The 27,323-nt window shown below is 40.3% G+C and overlaps 3 protein-coding genes across 8 annotated transcripts in view; 2 read left to right on the forward strand and 1 right to left on the reverse strand.

Moving 5' to 3' along the window:
* The window catches only part of si:dkeyp-51f12.2 (uncharacterized protein LOC100151460 homolog), a 17,767-nt gene extending 505 nt beyond the window's left edge, over window positions 1–17,262 (reverse strand). Inside the window, exons 1-3 of one of the 3 annotated variants that reach the window (XM_046049455.1) lie at window positions 13,306–13,551; window positions 10,455–11,039; window positions 8,451–8,515 (exon numbers count right to left, since the gene is read on the reverse strand). In XM_046049455.1, coding sequence (XP_045905411.1) covers window positions 8,451–8,515; window positions 10,455–10,768 — 379 coding nt within the window. In that variant the 5' untranslated portion in view covers window positions 10,769–11,039; window positions 13,306–13,551. Of the gene's footprint in view, window positions 1–8,058; window positions 8,516–10,454; window positions 11,040–13,305; window positions 13,552–17,232 lie in introns of those variants that run through there. The other 2 variants (XM_046049456.1, XM_046049454.1) reach the window with 2 other exon arrangements.
* dhcr24 (24-dehydrocholesterol reductase) lies at window positions 13,352–21,828 on the forward strand. Its single transcript, XM_046049449.1, has 9 exons — window positions 13,352–13,671; window positions 14,489–14,644; window positions 16,300–16,405; window positions 16,899–17,017; window positions 17,940–18,203; window positions 18,286–18,429; window positions 20,406–20,603; window positions 20,696–20,874; window positions 21,046–21,828. The coding sequence occupies exons 1-9, from the start codon at window positions 13,441–13,443 to the stop codon at window positions 21,197–21,199; spliced, it is 1,551 nt and encodes a 516-aa protein (XP_045905405.1). The 5' UTR covers window positions 13,352–13,440; the 3' UTR covers window positions 21,200–21,828.
* A 280-nt stretch (window positions 21,829–22,108) lies between these two features.
* Window positions 22,109–26,960, forward strand: si:ch211-121a2.4 (transmembrane protein 205). 4 transcript variants are annotated; one of them, XM_046049450.1, is made up of 4 exons: window positions 22,109–22,440; window positions 23,268–23,479; window positions 24,282–24,445; window positions 24,534–26,960. In XM_046049450.1, exons 2-4 carry the CDS (start codon window positions 23,380–23,382, stop codon window positions 24,834–24,836), a joined length of 567 nt encoding a protein of 188 aa, XP_045905406.1. In that variant the 5' UTR covers window positions 22,109–22,440; window positions 23,268–23,379; the 3' UTR covers window positions 24,837–26,960. The 4 variants fall into 4 exon arrangements, with proteins under 4 accessions (XP_045905406.1, XP_045905408.1, XP_045905407.1 ...); XM_046049452.1 differs by having other exon boundaries at window positions 23,326–23,479; XM_046049451.1 differs by lacking the exon at window positions 22,109–22,440 and adding an exon at window positions 22,582–23,101.
* Window positions 26,961–27,323: the final 363 nt, after the last annotated feature.

Raw genomic sequence — 27,323 nt, forward strand, 5'->3', positions numbered from 1 at the left:
GGTGCTTTATTTTGGTCTGATAAGGCTGAATTCAGTGTGATCTACCTTTAATTTCACCTTAAATTTGATATGCGTTGACACCTTCATCGTAATTACAGAGAACTGAGGGGAAACATGCTAGGACACACTGGTCAACACCAGGAAGAAGCATGCTTCAAGAGTTTGTTGCTGTTGCAGAGTCGGAGTAAAAGCCCCAGTCTCGTGCCTGTTTATCTTTTGGTTTGTTGTACAGGGGGGCATCCACACTGTCCAACCTCACACCTCAAAGCTGATCTCTCTCGACTGTCCAAACAGGGGCTCTGTTGCCAGGTGTGTGTCTGAGTATGCACGCCGCAGATGTGTAGAGCTGCATGTGGTCTTGATGGCGACCTCATAGGGAGGCGGGGGTTCCAGCCACGGAGGAGGGTGAGGGGATGGACTAAAACCACCATGGTCAATGGGAGGATAGTGGAATTCCTCACCACGAGCACGGTGCCTGTGGCGTTCCATTGTCCTACACTCGAGAAAAACAGTGACAGTAAGAACCCATGTGAAAAAAGATCACATGGAAACAGTTCATGAGGCCAGACCAAACACAAACTGTTATGTACAGTATAGTCAATGGTTGTAGAGATCAGATGCTAGAAACCAGATGTGGTCATGTTCTGTCAGTAGTTGTGTTTCCTGCCAAATACAGGAATTGGGTTTCACAAAGGTATCACCATTGCACGTTGTTCCCATAGACTGTGAAAATCCATAAATAATGTTTCTGGCTACTTTTGCATTGCATTGCAACAGAAAAGGGCTGAAAATTAGCATGCCCACCAGGATGTCATGTTTCCAACACTGCCAATCGGAACTGGAGCTGATAAATACCTGGGACTACTGCAAAGTAATTTGACCTGGGAATGATCATGCCAATTGTACCCTTTCCCACTGAAGACAAAAGCCAGATGTTAGCGGGGTTTCTGTCCAGTGTGAAAGGGGCTTCTGTCTGTTGTTGTGCCTGGGGTTTCCAACCTTTTTAGTAATGCCAACGGCATGGTTCTAGGAATGGCACAATCTGTTGATCGGAAAGAAATATGTCCAAAAAAAAAACCCTGAAATATGTCAATGGTATAGAATATTCTCAGGCGGCTTAATTGATATAACAGGAAAAGGTAAGACAGGTCTAGCTTGGAGTCATTAGCTGACCCCACAAGTGTTCACTGACCTTCCAGCTCTAGTTATTTCTCACATGTAACTGTCCTTGTTAGGGAGACAACAGTTAGACTGATAAGGTAGAGACAGTAACTCAGGCGTCAGGCTAGCCGATATCGGTGCTCTCTGGAAATCTGGCAGGGTTGAATCTCACAAGAATGTTTATAAGGACTAACTGGCTCCACAGATTAGAGTACAACTCATGGGTAGTTACAGATTACAATCTGCCGTAGCATTGGAGAATAAACAGAAAGATTTGTTGTTCTAGGTTAAGGCCGGCTAAAGATGACCTAATATGGTAAAATACAGGAACTAGGGGGAAGAGAGAAACATAAAAGCGACCGAAAGATATTATACTTCAGATTTGGTGTTGGCAATTGATGTGTTCACATGTTGTATGCTGGCACTGTATCTTCTCGGCCGGGCTCAATAAACCATGCTATGTTAAGTCTTGATCAGTCTCCAAAACTTCTTCACAACTGAACCTCGCTCACAATAATTCTTCAACTGGCAACACACTACGGAATAGATGGCCATGAAATTTGATAGACTTTCACGGTTCCCAGAGCATGAAACCTACTGACTTTGGTGATCACCCTGACTTTTCTTCTAGCACCCCCTTAATGTTGACATTGCATGAAATATCTTGATAACTTTTGGATAGATTACCACAAACTTTTGTACACACGATCATTTCCCCCTTAGGATGAAATGTAGACTAATATATTTTGTGATCCTTTAATTTTATATCTAGCACCATCATCAGATCAAAATTTGGTTCATAACCAAATAGATATAGATATGAGAATATATAGTGACATTCTCATCAGCCTAGGCTTGTGTTTTTGTATTGTATAATTGTTAATTTGCTAATCTAAGGTGATAAATATACCTGCGGAACAGCATGTTAGCATTGTCATTGTGAACATGTTAACTTGCTGAATTAGCATTTAGCTCAACATCCATACAACTATGTTTCTGTTATAAAATAGAGTTTTAAAATGAAAACAATCTCTGTCCACACCGGCATTTTAGCTGATTTCCGTCTGGCATATATTAAAATGACTGAAAACGCACATCTAGTGGCCATTCACGTGCACTGGGCATGCACCTGTCGGTGTAAACATGAAGCCGATTTTCTACTACGCAGTTGCAGAAGATTTGGCGAAATAAGAAAGTACTACTACAGACGAACAACCACACCAGAGATGTCTGGACAGGAGGTGCAAATGTAGCAAAAGGTCTGCCTTGTAAAATGAAAACGTAGTAGTGTGGATGTACGCTGTGCCTACAACCTGAAGGAGCTGCTAACATGGCTGGAGACTCTTAGTCTTGTTGGCCTTTTTCTATTATAATACCTTTATTTAACCAGGAAAAAACTCATTGAGATTAGAAATCTCTTTTTCTAGGTTGTCCTGGCTAACACAGGCAGCAACTAAATTAACAAGGACATAAAAACATACAACATATACATAAAACATATAGCAGAGATCCTGTGAGTGCTTAAATGCTTTGTCACATATTGCATGTGACATATTTGAATATAGACTACTTGTTAGAGGCCTACAGATGTTGAACTATCCAGTATTTCAGTACCCCTTTGAGGGGTTCTGACTCCTGGTTGGAAAATTGCTCCACCACACATTTTGTGAAAAATATAAAGAATCTGCATCTAAAGCATTGTGGTACTGTCTATGCCCCCTTCTTCTGTCACACAGGCTTTGTGCATGTTTCACATGTGTATCTTTGTATAGCCAGGGCCTGCTGTGGGCTGAAGCGTGTGCCTGTACGGGGGTGCAGGAGGAAGTGTCCTGGCACTGCCCCCTGGAGATTCTTCATGGCCAAGCAGATTCCACTGACCAGCAGACCAGCAGTGGGGTGGGGGTGTCCTCTCTCTACCTGATAGTAAGTCGCGGTGTGGAGCTGTTGAGCAGATGCATGGGATGAAAGCTTAACCATCTCTTCTCTCCTCTTCATCAACTTTCACTCCGCTCATGATGCCTGTATGTCGTGCCCTCCCTCCCGAGCCCTGAGAAACTCTGGGAAAAAACAGTGTCTCCTCTCTGGTCCGTATATCGTGCGACCCCGCCGCGCCTCTCATGATGTGCTCCTCTGCTGCTTCGACTTTTCTCCCCGCAGAAGAAACATATCCGGGGTTTTTGGAGTGACGGCACCGAAAAATGTAGGATAGGAGTTAACCGGGTACTGTTCGGTTTTCATCTGACCGCAGCAGCAGCAGAGCCGCGCTGCTCACTTGTCATGAGCCGTCATTTGGCTGCTGATCTCTTGATTTCTGACAGTAGATACTTCAAATGTTGGAAATATGGATTTATTTGACCTTTATCCTGAAGCCCCCAGCTGCTCTGCAACTTCTTAAACTCGTACATTTCCCCACAAATGTCCCCTTAATCCTGCACTGCTACTACAACTCTTTGATGGGTATCTTCTGATAATTCACCCAAATAAGTGACCACCCCCACCTCCTCTGGGCAACAATGTGCCAAATGGGCATAAAAACACAGGGTAAAAAATGTTTTTCCTTAAAATTATTAGGTGAAAACAATAATCTGAATATATTTTATGAATCTCTGTCTTCATTTTCTGGTTTCTCTTTCAGTGTGGATCTTCAGGAAGCAGTTGGTGTTGGTTGCAAAACTGAAATGTGTATCACATTTTCTTCACTCCGCCTTTGCATAAGAAAAATAAAGTCCAAAAAATACATTGTATTTGTACAGCCACCTGATATTCTCTCCTTATTTTACCTCATAATTCAGCTCCATCATTGATAACAATATTGGTCTAACAAATGGACAATCGCAGTTTAAGAATATATCTTTGAACCATCAATGGTGTTTCTTTACAGATTCATGCATGCTTATATTTTTCTACAAGACATTTTCATGATTTAAAGGTGTCAAATTCTCTAATTTATAGGACCCTTTCCTGAAAGGCTGTTCCCACCTCGACATACAACATTATACCCACTTATAGTCACCGCTCCTCATTTGATTCATGAGAAACATGTCATCAGACATTACAATGTGTAAGAAGTACAATATGTAAAATTGGGAGGGTGTTGAGGGTCAAAAGGCCTTTCTCAGAGTAACAACAAGAGGGTTAAGATTCTTTAAATTTGAGGGGAAATCTTTGTACACAGTCTAATAATATAATCTTCTGAAGTTCAACGTTCGTTCTTGACCTGAAACAACATTTGAGATGTGTCCCCACACCTAAGTTGAAGCTACATGATGCTGACTGAAACCTGAGACAGTGGCTGCATCATTACCCATGTTAGAATATTCTGAAGTGTTGTGCACACGCTGTATGTCTGAAGATGAAGACTTGAAAATCACCTGGTACAGATTTCCAATGATCCTGACTGCTTAATGAGTCTCATATTGTCTCCTCAATAACTGATTTATTACATAAAGTTGAATACACACATATTAAACACATGGTGCAGGTTTCTCTTGAGTTTAAATGTCAAGAGTAAATCAGTCATAGAAGCATGAATATTCAGCGGTATAAAAGAAAGTCCTGGACAACATGCTGGATCTTGTGTAATCCTGTGGTTCATATCAGCTCTCCTGATGCAGTAGTGTTTGTTTGTGTTTGTGTGTGTGTCTATCAGAGCAGTTTAACGGGACCATATTTAGTTTTCAATGGCCACTAGTGGTGCGGTTTTTAGATTGCAACCAGGTGTGCGATTTTACGCATGCTCATGAGCAAAATCCGGACACATAGACAGCTTCACACAACATGCTGGAAACTCAGGTAAACATTCACTGCAACATTACAGTAATATTTTTCTCAGTTTGAGGCTGAACTAATCCATGCTCTTACATGATAACATTACATTGACAGCATTTAGCTGAGGCGTTAGCTCACCTGCCTGCTTTTCACTAACTAAGATTATTTGTTTATCTTTCTCCAGAGGCTCAGCAATGTCAGCACAACTAAATGTATTGGATGATAACAAAAACGGTTAGTGAGCTACACTGAATTATAAATAAGATTGTAGCCATACTTTATAACAGTTACATTGATAGATTGATAGTAATATTGATCATGTTAGCTGGTGAAGGTCTAGTAATGTGGAAAGCCACATAACTAGGATTTTGGACCAGGTAACGTTGCAACTGCTCGGCGTTAGCTGGCGAGCTAATGTTGTCCAACTTGAGCCTACAAAAGCACAACATCACAATATATTTCACATGCTTTGCAGTAATGTTAGTTTACCTGTCGAATAGGATGAAAGCCAACTCTGTGTCGATTTTGTAGTTCCAAAGCAAAGCGTTGGTCTCCCCCTGACTCAAGCCTTTCTGATGTTGACTCAACCCAACATCAATTTGATTCTCGTTCGGCCTGAAGGGCTTCAGCACATTTAACTTTGTTGTTGTTTTTAATCCTTATGTGGAGTTTGTGTTGGAGTCTGTGTCGTGCTGGGAGCGTTTTTTGGTGTTAGTGGACTCCAAGCAGGTAAGAGGCACGGGAGCGCGCATGCAGAGAACTCGACCCAATACCTTCGCATAAGAAGCAGAATGGTGGCTGTTCCAAGCAACAGAGGAAACAGGCATGTGGTTCATTTCTTTGTGTGGTTACAGCCCATTGACAAATAGGCAGTAAAAAAGTCATTTATTGATAAGTGATTTCATTGATAAACTACATATAACCCCTTTAATTCCATCATCTGCAGTCAAAGATCAAAACAGTGTATTTGTGGACCTCAATTCAGTGCAGCATCTTATTTTAGAGGTCATGAAAGCTGTTGGACTTAGACACTAGTGTGAGAGCTGACATTAACACACTATCCTTTGTTATATTAATTTGTGATGAACTTCATATAGTGTAACTGAAAAATAAATGAAACACAGTCTAATGCATGGGCAGATGATCAAGATCTAATGTGATCCTTCAAACTAGAGGGAGTCTATGGTTACAATAGGTCAGGTTGTGATATTTACAGCTCAGGCAGTGTTGCCAGTGAGCTGCAGTGGTCTAGCGAGCACTGGAAAAACTCATATGTTCAGATTAGTCATTGTTCCCCTTGCTTTCTAAAGGATGTTTACAGGCCTGGGCGCTAGTTTCCTAAAGTCAGTTAATGTTAATCCTCTGGATGACGTTTCTGACATTCCCAGAGAGCAAAGGATCACTGCATTGTTTGATAGACGAGACTACAAAGAAAACTGTCCTCTGCCATCACCAGGGGAACCCCAGAAAGGACGATTATACAGTTACTGATTTGTTGAGCTGAAATTAAAGGAAATTGTGGATTTCCTGCATGCTTCTGGTAATCTTTGCCCTGAACTAACTTGCTATATGTGAAAGTCTGACATTACCATGGTTAGGACCGCCCACTTGATTTAAAGCTCAGGTTTAGATCAGTATCAGTGTAAAATCAGCATCTATTAACAAATGTGTCTCCTACCAAGGGGCATAAGCTAATTGAGTGCTTGTAAAGAAATATATCCTATCTTCTAACAGTGCCCTGTAAAACCACAAGTTGTTGTTGTTTTTACACAATTTCTTAAAAACTATAACCAGGCTTTTGAACTAAAATTTCAAAACCATTACTTTCAAAAAGCACATCCATTTCCCTAAACTCTACACAAAGATCTCTTCATTTCTCATTGCCTCAAAGCACAGCTTGAGCTCAGTTAGCACACAGCTACCCAGCTGGAAACACAAAGAGTAATAATTGATAACACTCCAATCAGAACTGTCAATAGATAGATAAAAGGACCAGAGTCGGTTCACTCAGTTTGGAACAATGGATGTAGAGAGATGTGAAGGAAGAGGAAGAGGACACCAGAGAGGAGGAAGAGGAACAGGAGTTGGAGGAGCAGTAGGGAGAGGAGGAAGAGTAGGGAGGAGGAGGAGGTGGAGGATGAGGGACAGACCAAAGACAGGATCCTTAGGCGGAATAATTTGTTGATTGGTGTTTTGTACTGTATAGTACACTAAGGAATAAAAAATGTGCCAAATGTATACTTTTGTTGTTTCCTTTGTTGTGTTCATCATGTGAAAAGGGGGAGAACCACAAGCAACATTACTTATAACCAGTTTTTGTGGTATAGTTTTGGATTTATCTCACCAGTGTGTAAGACTATGTTGTAGTGTGTGTTTTTGAGGACTTGTGTTTCATGTTTGAGGGCAAAGTTTGGTTTTTCAGCAGATTGAATGGTTTGAGTTTTGAAAGCTTCATTTTGATCTGAAAATAGGATGTTTGGGGAATTGATGAGAAGTTATGGATTTGAGTTTCAAGAGAAAGAGGCATCATTTCAAAAAATGTGTTTAGCAAACCAGAAAAACTATAAACAAATGAAACACAACATGGACAATGGCTAGCTATTTCCCCTGTTTCCATTTCTTATACTAAGCTAAGCTAACCATCTCCTGGATGTAGCACAAGAACAAACATGAGAGTGGTATCCATCTTCTCATCTACCTAAGCAAGAAAGAAAATAAGTGAACTTTCCAAAATGTCAAACTATTTCTTTTACCTCCTGTCTAGAATACCAGCCTAATCTCAACCCAAATGAGTACTTGTGGATGATGGAAGAGTGTTATTGTATTTCTATCAAGGTTTCTGCCTCTTAAAAGGGAGTTTTTCCTTGCCACTATCGCCAAGTGCCTGCTTATGGTGGGAATTGGGTCTCTAAATAAATAAGAATATGGTCTAGACCTGATCTTTAAGATTGGTGTACTGAGATAACTTTTGTTATGAATTGGCATTATATAAATCAAGTTGATCTCTTCAAGACAGTTTACAACACGTATGATGATCATCAAAACACACTCTTTATAAAGATATATAAAGATATATACTCTTTATATATAATGTGTCTTGGTGCTTTATTTTGGTCTGATAAGGCTGAATTCAGTGTGATCTACCTTTAATTTCACCTTAAATTTGATATGCGTTGACACCTTCATCGTAATTACAGAGAACTGAGGGGAAACATGCTAGGACACACTGGTCAGGAAGAAGCATGCTTCAAGAGTTTGTTGCTGTTGCAGAGTCGGAGTAAAAGCCCCAGTCTCGTGCCTATTTATCTTTTGGTTTGTTGTACAGGGGGGCATCCACACTGTCCAACCTCACACCTCAAAGCTGATCTCTCTCGACTGTCCAAACAGGGGCTCTGTTGCCAGGTGTGTGTCTGAGTATGCACGCCGCAGATGTGTAGAGCTGCATGTGGTCTTGATGGCGACCTCATAGGGAGGCGGGGGTTCCAGCCACGGAGGAGGGTGAGGGGATGGACTAAAACCACCATGGTCCATGGGAGGGTAGTCGAATTCCTCACCACGAGCACGGTGCCTGTGGCGTTCCATTGTCCTACACTCGAGAAAAACAGTGACAGTAAGAACCCATGTGAAAAAAGATCACATGGAAACAGTTCATGAGACCAGACCAAACAGAACCTGTTATGTACAGTATAGTCAATGGTTGTAGAGATCAGATACTAGAAACCAGATGTGGACATTGTTCTGTCAGTAGTTGTCACTCTTTAGTTTGGCGATGATTGGGGCAAATGTAGCTTGTGGAGGCTATTTATATCAGCTGAAATCTTCATGCCTAGATAGGTGAAACTAGTCTCAGTCCACTTAAAGGAAGTTTACCAATACATTCTTGTTCCCAAAGTTACCTAATGGGAATGCCAAAGATTTATCATAATTAATTTTTATTTGAGGCCTCAGGTTGTGTTAGAAAGATAATAATGTCATCCGCGTAGAGTGTCAGCTTATGTACGACGTCACCAAGGGTGACTCCAAAGATTCCATCATGAGATTGGATAGCTTCTGCTAAGTGCTCGAGGGCTAGTGCACACAGCAGAGTGGATAGTGGCATCCCTTTCTTGTGCCCCTACCCAGGTGAAAAGTCTCTGATGTGCAGCTGTTGACCAATACCCTAGCCATAGGGGAACTATATAGTACTTTCCCTAGCCCAAATTTCTCAAGAATATTAAAAATAAAATAAAATTCCACTTGATCAAAGGCCTTGGCCGCAGAGAGTATCTTACAATCCACTCCAATCAGGCTTATTGGTCTATAAGATGAGCAGCAGTCACAGAGTTTATTTTTCTTTAAGATTAGAGATATATTGGCTAAATTAAGCGTCTGTGGCAATGAGCCATTCTCTCTCTGACTCCTGTCAGTAGTTGTGTTTCCTGCCAAATCCAGGAACTGGGTTTCACAAAGGTATATTGGACATCTTGGGTGTGCTCGATGATAAAATGCTTTTAAATTACAGCTGTAGTCTGTGACCATGAGCCATGTACACACAGGGTTTCTTTCCAAATAAACCTGAGGAGACTTTGAATTGTGGCAACATTAGCTCCCAAATGCTATTCCTGAAGGAATAGTTCACTATTTGGGAAATATGATACCACTCTGTGTGCTAAATATGAAGCTACAGTCAGCAGCCCATTAGCTTAGCTTAGCATAAAGACTGGAAACAGGGGGAAACAGCTAGGCCATCTATGTCAAAAAGTAACAAAATGTACCAGCACCACTAAATCTCACTGAACATGTTATATCTCATTTGTTTAATCTGTGCAAAAACCGAAATGTAAAAATTTCAGTTTACTCTCTTATGAGGTTTTCTGATAGCTACATACACACCTGTGGGGATGGGATTACCATTTTGAAGCTTTTTGAGCCTGGTTAGGTCTTCCCTCTGTTTCCAATCTTTATACTAAGCTAAGCTAACTGGATGCTGGCAGTAGCTTGATATTTAGCGGACAGACATCAGAGTGGTGTAAATTTTCTCATCTAACTTTGTCAAGAAAGCAAACAAAGGGTATTTTTAAAAATGTTGATCTATTTCTATAACTTCCTATTTTGTAGTGGTTATATTTAGATAACCGTGCCTGTGGGCAACGTGTATGGGATACTATCAATCGAGGACTGTGGAAGGCAAAATGGAATTGTTTTCCTCAAGTTTGAAGGTTTAAATATATATTAGGTATAAAATAAATGAGAAATAACATCAAAGTGGACATTTCTTTGTTGTTGGGATTTGTGTGCAGGTCTCTGGTACAATCATGAACAGGTCTATCTCTAAAGGACCCTGAAAGCTGCTAACTGAACCTATGATGTCATCAAATATAGAGCAGGAAGAATGAACTGGACAACATGGCAAATAAATGGTCATACATAAAGTCTATTCTTTGGGTTAACTATGGGATCCTAATTATTGTTAGTACAGAAAACCCATGTATCCAGATTGAATTGTACTAAACAGCAATAAATGTAGTAATTTTTTCTTCACCCACCTGGGCAGAAACACTGACTGAGATTCTGGGAAGCGGTTCCCTGGAGGTGTGAAAATGGCATGACTGCCAAAGTTGGGGTAGTCGTATGGATAATGTGGACACTCTGGGTCGAACTCCCGTTGGTTGTAGTTTGCGGCACTTTTGCTGTTCATAGCCCAGAATAGCCCCAGGATGAGCATGACCACCCCCAGCACCACGCAGCAGAGGGAGAAAGCCTGCAGGCGGCTCTGGTATGAGGACAGGAAGGCTGTGGAGCCCCCAGTCACAATGAGGAAGGCTCCGATGAAGATTGCTCCGTGGTGCAGGGAAGGCATCCTCCTCCAGGACCGTAACTGTGCCTGAGGTTACTGTGTAAGCTGTGACTGGCTGGATAGTGTCACTCATGTACAAACAGTCCCACGGAGTGCGCTCCCCATGTGCACTGACACTAACCAGGCATCCAAATAAATTCTCCACTTACAGAATTCCTGTTTTAATAAGGAAAAGCTAATTGAGTCTTACTTATTTGCTCCCATAATTTTCATCTCCCAAAACTGCTGATCATAAAGTCCAAGTGTTAGTCCTCACTTTGTAGATATCCAGCTCCTGTGGAAAAGTGTTCAAATTAATGGTTTGTTGGAAAATAAATAAAAATAGAACAATGAAGGCTTCGATGCGCATCAGGCTAATGTGTACTAGCTGTGTTTGTCATCAAGGCAGATGGACGAGAGGACGGCTGAGCCCATTAAGAAATCTTTACTGGTGCCCCACCCTCCCTCTGTCTAATGTGTCTGAAGGGTACCACTTTAGCCCTGTGTGTGTGTGTGTGTGTGTGTGTGTGTGGGTGTGTGTGTGTGTGAGAGAGAGAGAGAGCAATTTCTCAAAACATAAATGGAGTGGAATTTTGGCATACATTCTTTAACAAAATAAGATGCTTTTGTAAACTCATTGTGTTAGGTTATAAAAATTCAAATAAAGAGTTTAATGTTTGGCAAGTGAGTTTATTTGCAGGCCAGTGACAGTTATGAAACAACCCCAATCACAACCTAACCTTAATAAATTTGAGTGATTTATAGGAGACCCAATCTTCAACAATCACTAAAAACAGTATCCCTGCAATGTTACTTAAAGGTCCAGTGTGTAATATTTAGGAGGATCTATTGACAGTAATGCAATGTAATATAAATAATTATGTTTTCAGTGGTGTATAAGGACCTTACATAATGAATCATTATGTTTTAATACCTTAGAATGAGCCATTTCTATCTACAGTATGGGTCTTCTTGTGGTTATAACGTCAGTTTGCTGTTCATGTAGAGTGAACTGGATGTCTGCATGTTGTTACTATGCTCTGATAATGCTAATCCATCAAGTTGGAAGAACTTCACATCTCAGCAAATGGGACCATCTGAGGAGCACATGAATGCACTGTGAACTGCTGGTTGCAATTTGTAACCCTCACCACTAGATTCCACTAAATCTTACACACTGAACTGTTAATACTATTTATTTTTATTGCTGACCAAATTGGCTGATGAATGAACAATATAATGTATAAACGGGGTAAATATTTTCTAGACTTGCCATTAAGACACTGTTGGAGCTTTTGATGTGTTAAAAATGTGATATTTTTTAGACCAAATAATACATATTTTTTGACAGAATATATAAATTAATATAAGACAGTAATATTTTAAAAACACATATTAAAATAAACAAAATAAAAACATTAAATAAACATGATTAAGAGTCTATAGACATGCTTGCAACTATTTCAAACAGGTGGAAACGAATGAGAGGAGTTTGTTGTGTACATATAGAGGAAAAAGCAAGACTAGCTAGCAAGGCTTTCCAACACAACAAACTCCTCTCCAACTCAAACACCAAAAATGCAAAAATAAGTAAGTTTTGTTGAAAAACTGAAATGATCCTTTAAGCTATATGCTAATGTTAGCATGTTAACATGCTCACAGCGACAATATTAACTTGCTGATGTTTAGGTATGATAAGTTTGCTTAAGTGCATTTGCTAATTAGCACTGAACACAAAGTACAGCTGAGGCATTGGAAAGTCATTAGTTTGGTAGGTATTTGGTTATTAACCAAAGTATTACATAAACTGAAATTTTGACACTAAATGAATTCAGAGGATCACTAGAATTATTACAGTTTATCCTGAGGGGAACGTGAAACACAAATTCATAGCAATCTATCCAATAGTCTATTTGTTGAGATATTTCCATCTGGTCAAAAGTGATGGACTGACAGTCAGTATGGCTAAAAATAAAATTGAATTTACAAACAGCTAACTTAACAAATAAAATAAATACTAATAAAGTCCAAACCATAAAAGCTGGCTACAGCCCCAGCTCCAGCTATTAATATAGGAATTATTAACAATAAGGACAAAAAAAGAGCTGATTATGATAAATGTATATAACCCTCAAAATGATCATGGGAGTGGGTGTTGAAGATGATATTATATATTATAGGCTATACTTTATCAAATGTTAACGTTTGGTGATTTAATACGTTTGTAGCCCCTTATGCAAGAAAACTGCAATCATAAGTTTAGAGGAAGACTTATTAGTATTAAGATATAAGGTCTGTAATGTACCTACTCCTCAGACTTTCTCTATGACCGATATGGGTCTAGTGTTGCAACAAAGCCATGAGGACAGGGAGCATGGTGTGACAGCCTCTCTGCTTCGTGATTGGTTAAACTTAAGAGGGGCTATTGCACTAGAAGTCCCTACAGTCAGCTGTTTGACCAATAAACTTGAAGCTTTGGCGTGAGATCCCGCCCCATTGGTATGTTAAACCAATCCGTGTAGAGCAGGGGAGTGGCCGACCGACCACCTAGCTACGCTCACCTATCGCAGTGAAGAGGTGATCAGGAGTCAGTGTTTGAGGTTGGGTTAATCACCACAGAGTAGTTTAACCACATGAGTACCCCTGCGGTCCAGTGGAGGTTCAATTAAAAAAGTGTAGCAGACTGTCTGGAAACCATGGATCCGCTGCTGTACTTAGCTGGCCTGGTCATCATGTTCCTGCTGTGGATCAAAGTTAAAGGTCTAGATTACGTAATCGTTCACCAGAGGTGGATTTTTGTGTGTTTGTTCCTGCTACCCCTCTCCGTTATTTTCGATGTGTATTATTATGTGCGGGCATGGCTCATTTTCAAGATGTGCTCTGCCCCCAAACTGCACGACCAGCGCGTGCGAGACATCCAGCGACAGGTGAGCCACCACCATTTGACAACGTGCACAGGTGTGTGTGTGTGTGTGTGTGTGTGTGTGTGTGCGTGTGTGTATGTGCGTATGTGTGTGGGTGATTGATGCTTATTCTCATTTGGTGTGCTTAAGATAATCATAGGGTAATGTGTAATCAGCCATACAAAGGCTATGGTACAGCTCTAACACAGAATAAATGGGAGACAACAATATTCCAATGAGCTGCACAATCAGTCTTATACATCCTGACTGTTATTATGTAGAGTTATCACTGTAATTATTTGAAGTTTAATGTATCATTGGCATGGTCAAAAGTCTTTATGGAACCTATATGAGGAGTTACCTACATTACATGTGTTTTGCAAGGAATTATGGGTAGAGGAAAAACTAATAAATAATAATAAATAGGAGAGTGATGTTTTTTTTTTCAATTATGTAAAATATATGGAGTCAAAGCAACTTTGTAAGAGGTACATTGTGACAGAAGAATTCAAACATTGGTGCTGTTGCTTTATCACTTATCAATCACACGTTAATCAATTATTACTTGTTTTATGCACTTATTTACCTGCTTTTTATGCAACTGGAGGAGGTTTTATACACTGTATGCACACAGTTGGTAACATTTTGTCACGTAATTATCAAAAACACACATTTTCTTTATTCACCACTAATATAGAACCCCATAGTTGTCTCAGTAACAATATATTACAAAAAATTAGATGTGTGGTCCACACATCATAGAACTCATGGATTACAGCTGCAACATTGTTAATTGTAATAACCTTTTCTTCTCTGTATCATGTGTTCTGACACATTTCAGGTACGTGAGTGGAGGAAGGATGGCAGTAAGACCTACATGTGTACCGGTCGACCCGGCTGGCTCACTGTGTCTCTCAGAGTGGGGAAATACAAGAAAACCCACAAGAACATCATGATCAATATGATGGACATTCTGGAGGTGGACACAAAGAGGCAGGTAGGAGGATTCAACAGACACAAGTTACGTTCCCAGATGTTTTGCACATTTTATTGTGACTCAGTTGTGTTTCCATTTTCTTAACCATTCAGCTCCAATCAGCTTTACTCACAGACCTTTTCACAAACAGATATATTAATCAGAAATTTCAAACAGCAGGGGAAAAAAACACAGGTGTAACTGGTGACTCAGTTCAATTAGGTGTCCCAGAAAGCCATTTCAGCACCATGGTCCTGGAGTGTTAAACCTAACACCGCCATTGTTAATGTTTACACCTATGCTGGTGAAATACATCTATTCAAATAAAATGAGCCTTTCACAGGCTATACATTTAAATGATTCAGTGTTTATTTTTAGACATGCTTGCGTCATGGCTCTCAGGGTGGCAATGTCGGTTGGTTGGTCTATTGGTCAACCACTTTGGTCCAGACCAAGCGGGAACCTCCGGGTCTGAAAAGGGAAGCTAATGCAGATGTGCCTTAAACCTGCAGTGTGTGTAAAGGCCAGCAGGGGGTGCCTCCACTTGTTGCAAAAAGAAGTCTGATTGCATGGGACGCAATGACAAAATGACCCTACTTCTCACTTTATTTATTACCTCAGGAAACACTTTCCTAATGATTTTATGATCTCATCGCTAGTTTCAAGTCTCCAATACAGCATGATGTTCATTTTGTAAATTGTGGTCCCATTTAGAGTAAAATAGACCTGCCAATCAGGATAGAGACTAATCGTATCCACTGTGTGTACATTTAACAAGAAATGAACTTGTCTAAGAACATTGACCATTTCACAATGTGTTTTCGGTTCATTAAAGTTAATTGTAACATTTTGGTCGCCTAAAATGTCTTGTTCAGCGTTTAGTACTAAAAGACACTCTAAGTCCGCTGTTCATTTTTTCCATTAATTTAATTTTGTTTTAAGCCTGTTTTACACTAGCCAAAATTAGCTCCACCCACTGGTCCATTTATGCTCACGTCTGGTTACAACAAACCAAGATGGCGGTGGCCAAAATGCCAAACTTGAGACTTAAAATGGAAATCCACAAACCAATCGGTCACGTCACAGAGGGCTACATCCATTTCTTTATACAGTCTATGATCCAGACTGAAATATCCTACTTACTTTGGTGATCCCTTGACTTTTCATGTAACAGGTCAAAGTTTTACTTTTTTCTCCTCAAATTGTACTTTGTGTTTAGTAGTAATTAGCAAATGTTAGCATGCTAACTTGCTAAACTATGATGGTGAACATAGTAAACATTATACTGGGGTAATTCCTATGTTCTCCAGATTTATGTGGGAACATGACAGGTTAGGGGTTTAGAACCCTGGGAACAGGAGTTGGAAGATCAAAACAAGCCAATAACCAGCAAATTTTCAAATCTGGTTTGTTTGAAGGGACACTTGCATTAATTTAGCCATTTACTAGTTTTTTTCAATAAATAAATTTGTCTAATCTGTGTGTGTGATCAACTGACTGCCTGTGTTTCTGGGCACAACGGACATTTAAAAATTTTGCCATGTTCTAAGATGATACAGATAAACATTGGATTAATACATTTTCACTTTAACTCATTTGCATCTGGTTCGATTTTGTATTCAGTGTGATGGCGAATCTTTACGCATAGTAATCTTTTTTTAATCTTTGTTTTTTAGGTTTTGAGAGTTGAGCCGCTGGCCAACATGGGTCAAGTGACCGCTCTCCTCAACTCTATTGGCTGGACACTGCCAGTGCTGCCCGAGCTTGATGACCTCACTGTGGGTATGTTGTCCATATTACTGTGGATTATTTTCTGGGGAATTTTCATATAATGGAGTCATGTGTGGCTCTCTTGTTCCTAGAAATGGAACACTGTACTGGTGATTTCCACAACATCACTGTAGTGATGTAGATCCTGCATTTCCTCCATAAGTCACTGTATCCTGTTTAGAGCCTCAGCGACTTCTCTAATTGTGTTAGAAGATTGATGTTGTAGCTCAAAAGATGAAACTGGGAGGAAATGGCTGCAGTGTTGGAAGCACCCCTGGATCGGGTTTCATAATGGATTTCCTGATGTCATAAACTGCACATCAACAATCTAATGTTTTCCCATCTGGCTGTGGTACATTCATTTATCCTGATGTCCACAGAGGCACATACATACTCACTCCCAGCAGGCAAACGCATGTTTTCTGCTTGTGTGTTTGCTGTTGGTCTCACCTGGGAAGATATTGAATTACTAAGAATAAATATTTTACTCTCTCTCCTCTGTCAGGTGGTTTGGTGATGGGAACAGGCATCGAGTCATCCTCTCATATTTACGGCCTGTTTCAGCACATCTGTGTCGCATTTGAACTGGTTCTTGCTGATGGCAGCTTAGTACGCTGCACGGAGGTGAGTGTGTGTGATCCACAGTGTCTCACAAGTAGTGAGTGTACAGCTTGTATAACAGTGTAAATTTGCTTTCCCCTCAAAATAACACATCACACAGCCATTAATGTCTAAACCGCTGACAACTACTTTACATTGTAGCAAAGTGTCATTGCTTTAGTGTTGTCACATGAAAAGATATAATCAAACATTTAAAAAAATGTGAGAGGTGTACTCACTGTTGTGAGATACTATATGTCTGAGTCCAGGGGCCTGTATCAGGAAGTGAGATTAGTGTGTTACCTTTGGGCTTGACCATCAACAGGTTGGCTTACGTTTAATCAGGGATCACTATGGTAACATCACCATCACCACAGACATCTGCACTGTAGCCTACCTCTCTGCCTTGGCAGCAGAAACTGTCTTGCATCACTTTTAACTGTTTTTATTCGTAATTGTCGGTTTATTGATCCAAAAAAGAAAACAATTTAATTTTCCATATCGCTCTAGACGCCTAAAAATCGTATTTAAAGCCTTATTTTCAATATGTGGATATTATTCCTACTGTACTCTTCCTATCTTGTAGTATAGGTGTGTGATTACACTGTTTTTATTTCACCTCACTGAGTATCTATCTTTTTTTTCAGCTACAGTAACCTTTTTTCTCCCAGGGGTATCACCATTTCATCTCAAATTGTTATTATAGTACTCCACTCATGGATCTGCTGCTGCTGCTTGTAATTAAGAACTCCTGCTCTGTCATGTGAACGTGCTCGTAGTGGGATTAGAAAATAACTGTGGTGGGAAGGAGGAATGAACCTTATGTCTGACTTTTTTTAAACAACCCTTAATAATATGTATACAGTTTTGAAAAAAATGCAACTCCCCTTAATTTCATCACTCAAACCTGATTTCAAATGGACAATGAGTATTTTCTGTATCATAGGAGGAAAACTCGGACCTGTTCCATGCCGTCCCGTGGTCATGTGGAACTCTGGGGTTCCTGGTTGCAGCTGAGATTAAAATAGTCCCCACTAAACCCTGGGTGAAGCTGCACTATGAGCCGGTAAGAGGACTGGAGAACATCTGTAAACGCTTCACTGAAGCATCGGAGAACAAGCAGAACACATTTGTTGAGGGCATCCAGTACACTCTGGACACCGCTGTCATCATGACGGGAACCATGACTGACCACGCAGAGCCTGATAAGGTAAGGTGTTTGTGAGCGTGTTTTAGACTGGTTTTCACGTGTTTGATCACATTTAAACTCCCTTTTTCCTCTTTTACACCAGATTAATAGAATCGGCCTGCACTTTAAACCCTGGTTCTTTAAACATGTGGAGGGCTACCTGAAAGGCGACTGCAGTGGAGTTGAATACATCCCTCTGAGACAGTACTACCATAGACACACACGCAGCATCTTCTGGGAGCTTCAGGTAATCGCAAACCACTCACACATGCAGAGATTACATTAAGGGACTGCATATATCTGCCAGATTTTAGCTTGTCATCGCCGTATCAGCTCCTTGCTCACTTCTTTTTATTACACTCTAAAGCTCTCACACACACACATTTTGGACTCACATCTACACACACACCATTAGCCATTAGTGAGAAGGGCTTGGCATCCTTTGTTTTCTATAACAGTAAATGGTGTGATTAATTATTCATAGTATTGGTTTGACAGATATCTACAGAAGGTAGCTCTGGGCTTTTGGGTGTTCGGTTTTTGAAAGGGTTTTGTTTTGTAGACAGTGCAGAGGGAAGTCAGACAGAAAAAGGGCAGAACCCAATTTGTGATAGTCATCATTAATGTGTTGGCACAGTGATGTTAGGGAGAGCGCTTTGGTGCTAGTTGTTGGGTTGTGGCTGCCCTCTGGTGAAATATAAGAGGAGTGCAACCACATTGGATCTGTGTCATCAATTCTATCGTCATCTGAAAATTCAACATCATATTATAAAAATCCACTGCAAATCAACAACAATGTGCTTATAATCCATGTGATTGTAATATTAGATTTTAAGGGACTGTATGAAAAGTATTTAGGTGCAGAGGGGGGCTAAATCTCCCATTTAATTTCATATAAAGCAAGGTCCTCCTCAGCATTATTGAAATCTTCTTTGGAACCTCCTCATCATTCTGACTGTTTGATCTCTTTTTTAAAATAATATCTCAAAGGAAAGCTGAAATAAAATCCATTTAATTGATTTAAATTTTCTTTTCTTTTTAAAGTCAACCTAATGATTTGAAAATATTAACATTGCTCACTCCTAGATTTAAAGTGTAGTGGTGACAAAGCAGAGGTTGAGGTGAGTTACACAAAGAAAAATGTTAATCAGAAACTAATATCCAGAATCAGAAACAGGTTTATTTCAAAGTAGTATTTTACATGTACAAGGAGTTTGCTATGGTGATTAGGTGCTAGACATAGACAGTTCTAATAATAATAATAATAATGCTGGCATTTAAATACCTATGTCATTATAGCTAGAAGCCCCCCACACTATCAGTTTTCTTTTTGAATTTTATTTGTATATTTTTAGCACCACTTGAAAATTTTAAGGAGAGAAATTGAAACCACAGACATTCCGATAGAGTTATAGTATAATTAAAATATTTTAATTATATGATTTAAATTTGGTTGCGACCTGTCCAGGGTGTACACCGCCTTTCGCCCAAAGTCAGCTGGGAATGGCTCCAGCCCCCCTGTACGCAGGATAAGCGGTTGACGATGGATGGATGGTATTTGTAAAGGCTCCGTACTTGTATAGCGCCTTTCTAGTCTTTTCGACCACTCAAAGCACTTTTACACTACATCCACATTTACCATTCACACACTGAGCCTAAGTGCTCAAACAGAAACTAACATTCACACACACTGAACACGGGGTTCAGTATCTTGCCCAAGGACACTTTGACATGCAGCTTGGGGGAGCTGGGATTGAACTGCCGACCTTCCAATTAACAGCCAAACTGCTCTATCTCCTGAGCCACGGCCGCCCCAATTTAAATTCTAAGTTTACAATTATTTATTATATTATTATTTATAATTATTTATTTTCACAGTTCAGTATTGAGTTGTTAATAGAATTTAAACTACAATGTAACTTCTCTACATAAATGTAATGCTGTCTCAGCTAACAGGTCTCCAAAGAGGCCAACATGACATCTTCAAAAGTACTGTTTGATGTCCAAATCACAAAAGTATTTTATTTTTATCAAATATAAATTTTATAAAACAGAGAAAACAGCAAATCCTCACATTTGAAAAGCTGCAATCAGCAAATGTTTGGCTTTTTTGCTTAATTAAATGTTCCGCTAATTGATCAATTGTTTTAGTAGTTACGGCACAATGCATCATCTTTTAACATGTTTGTGTGTGTCTCTGTGCATATTTGTGTTTATCTCCAGGATATTATTCCCTTTGGCAACAACCCAGTGTTTCGCTGGCTTTTTGGATGGATGGTCCCTCCTAAGATCTCACTGCTGAAGCTCACCCAGGGAGAGACCATCAGACGGCTTTATGAGCAGCACCACGTGGTCCAGGACATGCTGATACCTATGAAGCATCTGCAGGCTGCCATCACACACTTCCACCAGGACATCGACGTAAGACTCTGATGTGAAAGAAGCCACTAAAATACTCACTGTTTATAGTACGTCCCCCTGCTTGAACTCCTGCATGTCTTGTGTTATTTCAGGTTTACCCTCTGTGGCTGTGTCCATTCCTTTTGCGACCAGGCAGAGGGATGGTCCACCCCAAAGGTCAAGAGGAGGAGCTGTATGTGGATATTGGGGCCTATGGAGAGCCCAAAGTCAAACACTTTGAAGCTAAAGCATCAACGCGTCAGCTGGAGAAGTTTGTCAGAGATGTGCATGGGTAAGTATCGAATAAGACACAGCATTTAGCAACTGCATCTAAGGTGTCTCTGCGATTATATTGATGTTATCATACCCACTGAAACAACTAATGACATTTACATTTCCACTGCTTTGCGCATTTCAATGTACCAATACAGTGACACATCTACTGTATATATGTAATCTGCAGGTTCCAGATGCTGTATGCAGACGTGTACATGGATCGAGAGGAGTTCTGGGAGATGTTTGATGGTCAGCTGTATCACAGACTGAGAGAGGAACTAGGCTGTAAGGAGGCCTTCCCGGAGGTTTACGACAAAATCTGTAAATCTGCCCGACACTGACCACAGCCCTGTCACAGATACACCGAGGCGCTGTCTGCAACTCACATTCGGTGACAGCTTCAGGTTTTGGGACATTTCTGGAAAAACTAAAAAACTGTTTTACACAAAGCTATATCCCAGACTCTTCCAGAGTCTAATTAAGCTCTCCAACCAGATCAATGGGAAGCAAGAGCACAAATATTGTAATGCTTTTAAGTGATTAATGTATTCTGTTGTTCCTTTTTCTGTACACAATTAGCTTATTTCAACATTCATGTGCTGCTTGACTGAAACCACAGATGTGTAATTTGTACTTGTTGAGAGCACATTGCACCAAATGTTTTCTTTTTTCCTTTTTTAAATGTGTATATTGGGCAACTTGTTCCTGTTTAACAACCTTATCAAGTCTTCATCAAAGACCTTGTGCATATTTGTACATCTTTTTAACAAGTCAGCCTGACCTACAGTTTCCCAGGTGCCAAACACTTTGAAAATATGACTTCCCAATTAACATCATTCGCATATTTTTGAAAAACTTTTGTGACAAATCTATGGCTACTTATAAGCTACTATTTTGATATAAAAAAATCTGTCCGGTCACCAGTACTAAGGATTGAAGGAATTCATTAAAAACTCTTTTCTGCAACAAATATCATTCTTATGTTTTTTTAAAAATTGATTCTAAAGTTGTTTAAGAAATACCATCAGGTCACAGCCATCAAACACACATGGTCAAAGCTAATTTATTTTACTTTTTATTATTGTAACAGCGCATTGCAAGCCTAATCTTTTTGTTTCTTTTTTTTGTCCTTGCCTATCCTTAAACTTATTTCTTTTGTGTTTGCATATCATCAAAGCAAATCAGATCGACTCTAATAACCTGACTTTGTTTCTTTTGTTTGACACAGACACAGACAGACACAGACACCACTCCCTGCTCCCTGGGCTTGAGTCCCTCTTCGCATACGTGCTGTTTACAGCATTCAGACATCTTTCCACCAAATTGCCCTGTGTTTACTACAGACTGGAGGTTTTACCTGGAAGCGTCGGGGGAACCAGTGGTGTTTGTTTTTAGGAGCTGTCAGGAATTTCTTCCCAGGGCACTTTCTCATCCTGACGCTTGCGGTTCCGCCTTCTTCTTTCTCTTCGGTGTGACTTACAACGTTAACGTGAGCTAGCAGCATAGCTACCATCAGCAGGTAACGTTACTGTCAGAGACGAAGACCTCTGTAAGAAGCTGCCCGGAGTTATTGACAACACAGGTAGGCTGTACTCTGTGTTAAGTAACGTTATTAAGTATTAACTCGGTGTTGTCTCTAAAGATTATAGTGATGACTGTTGCCGACTTGACAAAAGAGTCAACAGCGAGTACAGTAATAGTTTTCTAAGTGAAGCTAACTTAGGCTAAGTACCTCAGTTAACTTTAGCCCATGCTAGCCGCTAGTCAGTGTAGTTTTACCCTCTGATACACGGTGGTATTACAGCTAAGTTAACGTTAGTGTTAGCTACTACTACTACTACTAAAAGCTGGCGTTATTTCACGAAATAGTTTTTGCAAAGGTGACTTTGAAGACGTGTTGCCGCCACGTCTGTTCTTAGCTGCTGTCGGTACTTGTTGTAGTGACTTAATTCAGCACTGTTGTTTGATTTATTGCTCGTATACCTTGAGTTTTATATGATTATTAGTGGGACGTGAGCACCTGCCGTTTTCTTTAAGCCCTGATAGAAGTCATAGAAAAACCGGGTAAGGTCAAAACAGCACTAGTTTCCTTGACAACAACGCGGAAGTTTCTAGAGCCTATAGCTGAAGGTGCACTGCGCAGATTTTAGCATTGACAGAAATACAACACTAACCTGTTGGTTGTCTGATTTATTTGGGAAGCCAGATAAGCGGCCCCTGAGGTGTGTTGTCGTTATCTAAAGGTGTGGATGAGTACAAGTTTAAGGCGGCATATCAGCAGTCCTACAACTTTGGCGTGCAGTCAGTGACTAGAGCTAAACGTTGCTCACAACCACTTTTACCCAGTTTGTTTACAATATGCTGCATGTTGTCACGTCCTTATTATGACCACATTTATTATGTTTCCAGAGGCTCTGGAGTGGAGCATCAGGGGCCACCAGTTAAGCAAAAGAAAGCATTACCTTTTTTTTGAGACTACAGTGAAGTCCAGACTGGCAAGGAGAGAGGCTGAGGGGGAAGCATGGCCACTGACCAGGAGCCCACGTTCACAGTCAAGCTGCTGCAGCTGCTGCTGCTCTCCACCTACTGGGGAATGCAGATCTGGGTCACTTTCATTTCAAGTTGGTTACACACACACACACACACACGTACACAGAAAAGTTGGAAACACTGGGGGAAGACAAGAGGAAGAGTGGGAGAGGCTGGTTACACATTTAGGATCAATAATGACACAAGTGTTCTTTCATTGTGGACCTGAATGTGGCCTAAGTGATTAGATCAGTGTGTTTTCAGTGCATCTTGGGACACATTCACACCTGTGTTTAGATCTGTTCAGTGTGTGTGTCAACAGGACCTCAGTGAAGCACCTTTTGTGTCATCTCTAACCAGCCTTTTCATGGTCACCGATCTGCCCCCATTCAGACCCTGACATGCTTTTGTTGTGGCTCAATCACTAAAGTTACACAGTAATGAAAGGTGTGTCTATGGGTTGCTTGTAGAGTTATGCAGTTCATATTGACCCTCAGAACATTGCAACATCTGAGCTTCCTGCCAGAATACAACCGCAAACCATGTGTTTCTGTCATGTTGTTATTGTGGTATACCATTGTATTTATGCAAACACAGGTTTTTAGGAGTCTACTTAAACCTGTAGAGCTTGTACCAAGCATTTGGATTGGTGTGCCTGAAATTAAGGTGTGTGTGTGGATATACTAAAATTAGAATTCTTTACATCTTAATTTGATTAATCTTACTCCAACTATGACAAAGTTCAGGTAGAGGTCATCAGAAAATGGCTTTTCTAAACCTTGTTATTTTCAGGAAGTTTTTATTCATGTAAAAGCAGTCACTGTCTGACCACGATGAAGTAACAGCCAGGAGGCACCCCCGCAGTGCTAACGAGTTGTCCTGTTTTCTGCACAGGCTTTGTGATGGACAACCACCTGAACAGACACACGTATGGGTTTATCCAGAGTCGTCTTGTCCCTTTCTACCTCCACTTGGGTTCAGCTTGTGCCTTCTTTAACCTCACCATCTATGCTGTGTATCACCCCAGTGACATGCTGGATGACAGAGAAGCCTTTCAGGTGTTGTTTTTATTCCACATTATCACTTTGCCAAAAAATCAAAACTTTTTACAATATTTTTAATCTCTGCCTCCACTTTCCCCACCAGATCTTCATCTTCTTTGTGTCTGTGACAGTTGCGGCTGTCAACGCCCAGTGGTTCGGCCAAATGACATCAGAGATCATGGCAGACATGCACCTTATTGAGCAGGCGTGCGGTTTGGGTCAGGATATCGGCCTGTCGTCGAATCGCGAAGCTTATGCCAAGCTGTGTGAGACGGATGTCAAATATAGACACCTCAGCAGTCGCCTGTGGCGGTACAGACTGCTGTCCTCCCTCAGCAACCTCTGCTGCATAGGCTGCAACTTCTACAGTCTCTGTTACATGGCTGAGAACCTTGTCACACTGTAACTGACACACAGCAGCAGGACTGTTAAATTGTTAAACTGTTAAACCCCCCCCCGTCACTCCCTTACAAAATCTTTTTTTTGTATTAAAGCATTAAGTTATATATTTAATACGAAAAGTCTTTATCTCTCTCTTTCTCTGTTTGATTAGTTATTAGTTAAAAAGTCTGGAAAGCCTTGTTGTTCTTGTGCCTTGAAAGGATAGGATACAGCCACCATGCTCAGATTGAGGCTGCATTTCTCTCCTAAAAGGTGTAGGGAGACAAATCAGTTTGTACAATGAGTAATGCCTCACCTTTCACCTAGTGTGGCTGAGGCTGGTGGTGGCCTTGAGATTTCCCTTTACCGATACCATTACAATATGGGACCCTTCAGGAACCTAAAACATAAGGGGTGTTTTTAAAAGCTTTGTACTTGCAGTATCGGAGACGCCATAGTAGAAAATAGCCCAATGCACTGCATCTTTTTTAATATGTAAGTAACAGAAAGGCACATTTATTAAAGGGACTGCTCCTATGCTGCTCAGTCCTGCTCTTCCTGTTTGGGTGGAGTTACGTGCTCACAGTGCAGTGGCACAGGTTTGTCTTGCTTACCATGTAGTAACTAAAGAGCACCTGTGGAGCTGTGCTTCACATTTCAAAGTACAAGGTTGCACTATCTTGTCCTGGCCACTTGTACTATATGGTATACAATCAGTACTGATTTTAGACCATCTAAAAAACACTTGCACCAGTGGTTTATTTGGTATATTGGAATAAGAATTTATTGGTAAACATTTACAGTGTATTGATCTGTAAATGATACAGATGTTTTTGTTTGTTTTTGATGCAGAAGGTTGATCTTGTGTTATGAATCTGTCCCCCAACAGGTAGACCCTTGCTATCATCATTGTGTCCTCGAGGAAGACACTGTTGCTGTTGCATTGACGAGCATGAACCTATGTTGGGGACAGGGATCAGAATGGTCAATAGAAGGTTTGATTGCATGGCATGTTTTTTGGGGGGATGGTATTAAGTATTGTTTAGACTTGCTGAGATGATGTGGGTCTATTTCGACTCAATATCTGTGAAGATAGTTTGGAACCCTCCAGAAATTTTGTTTCTGAACTTCCTGTGCGTCCCAGCACACTAACTTTTGTTTTACCAAGCAAGTGTGCTTTAGGAAAAAAACAGTAACCTTAGGGGCCTTTATAGCAGTGTCTATTCTGAGACCTGAATGAGATCTCTGCACTAAACCCTTTCACTATTCATCCCGGAATGACCTCCTCACATGAAATGTGTCAGTCAGACATTGTGGCTGTTGGGAAATAATGCAGCAATGATAGGAATGGGAGCCAAATTATTTTGTATTGTACTCTCACTGGAGTTATGTGCAGTGCAGTTCTCAGGTGTCAGTTTTTTTCTGTCATAGTTTGAACATCCTTGCATCGTTTAGTGTCACATATCAATCAGAGAGGATTTGCGGTCATTTATACATTATGGTGTCTTTTTTTTTGCACATATTGAAATTGTTAAACCTCTCCACGCTATGACGGTCCTTGTTGTAACAGCTTAGGTGAAACTCTTCTCTCTTCTGTTCTTCTACTTTCTGTTGTCCTGTGATATACATGTTCAGTACACCAAAGTAACATCTGTAATCACAGCAGAGGCAGCTGAGTACAGACTCTGAAACTCTATTCTTGTTTTTCTTGTATTTGTCCAGACTGGACCGATGAAGGTGCTTATGTGCTAGTTACTGGCAAAGACAATGCAATATTACTTGGTAGTTGTTTTAAAATATCCTCATAACATATCCGCTTTTCTTTTTGTCATATCGCCTGTTGGCTCAGCCAGTTTAAATTAATAACATTAAAATGCAAGTCATCTGGCAGTTTTGTGCATAAACATACAAGTTGTATTTGGATGTGGCATTTTAGAACACATTTTTACATTAATTACTGAATATTTATACCACGTTCTTAATATGTTTGAGATAATGGGTTGTAATTGTTGGTGTGGCTTGTGAAATACTGAATGCAAGACCAGTGAGGTCCGAGGTCATGAGCTGTTTATGGTAGTGGGTTTGTATCAAAGATGTTATATGTATGGTATGTTTTTTTTTTTTTTTATTAAAGATTATGAAATTTTGACATTCTGTTTGAAGTCTCTCAAGGTGTTTTACATATCTTTTTGGTAAAGTGAAGGATTTGAAGCCCTTTACACCAAACTGAATGTGTGTATGTAGAGACTCTGGCTCACTTCATGTGTGATTTATAAGTTATGTTTTTGGTGACTCCTAGTGGGGCTAATCTTTTCTCAGAGCCTGAGTTGTAGCCTGGGCCTCCTGTGGATGGGAAGGTCCAATGTGATGTCATGTTTTGCCAGATGCGCCAGAAGGGGGAACCATTGCCTTTGTGTAGTTCATCCTCAGTTACAAAACAATGTTGTTATCCAGGACTGAGCAACATTACAACAGTTTAAAAATAATAAATATTCATAGCTTCACCGATTTA

Source organism: Micropterus dolomieu, linkage group LG05 (genome assembly GCF_021292245.1).
Source record: "Micropterus dolomieu isolate WLL.071019.BEF.003 ecotype Adirondacks linkage group LG05, ASM2129224v1, whole genome shotgun sequence".
Taxonomy (NCBI): Eukaryota; Metazoa; Chordata; class Actinopteri; order Centrarchiformes; family Centrarchidae; genus Micropterus; species Micropterus dolomieu.

What these genes read in the sequence shown, in the direction of transcription:
- dhcr24 (XM_046049449.1), top strand. Translation starts at nt 13,441, where the DNA reads ATGGATCCGCTGCTGTACTTAGCTGGCCTGGTCATCATGTTCCTGCTG. An exon ending in GCTTAGTACGCTGCACGGAG is followed by an intron (nt 17,018 to 17,939) that starts GTGAGTGTGTGT and finishes TCTGTATCATAG; the next exon opens with GAGGAAAACTCGGACCTGTT. An exon ending in ACTTCCACCAGGACATCGAC is followed by an intron (nt 20,604 to 20,695) that starts GTAAGACTCTGA and finishes GTGTTATTTCAG; the next exon opens with GTTTACCCTCTGTGGCTGTG.
- si:ch211-121a2.4 (XM_046049450.1), top strand. Translation starts at nt 23,380, where the DNA reads ATGGCCACTGACCAGGAGCCCACGTTCACAGTCAAGCTGCTGCAGCTG. An exon ending in CTGGGTCACTTTCATTTCAA is followed by an intron (nt 23,480 to 24,281) that starts GTTGGTTACACA and finishes TTTTCTGCACAG; the next exon opens with GCTTTGTGATGGACAACCAC. An exon ending in ATGACAGAGAAGCCTTTCAG is followed by an intron (nt 24,446 to 24,533) that starts GTGTTGTTTTTA and finishes TTTCCCCACCAG; the next exon opens with ATCTTCATCTTCTTTGTGTC.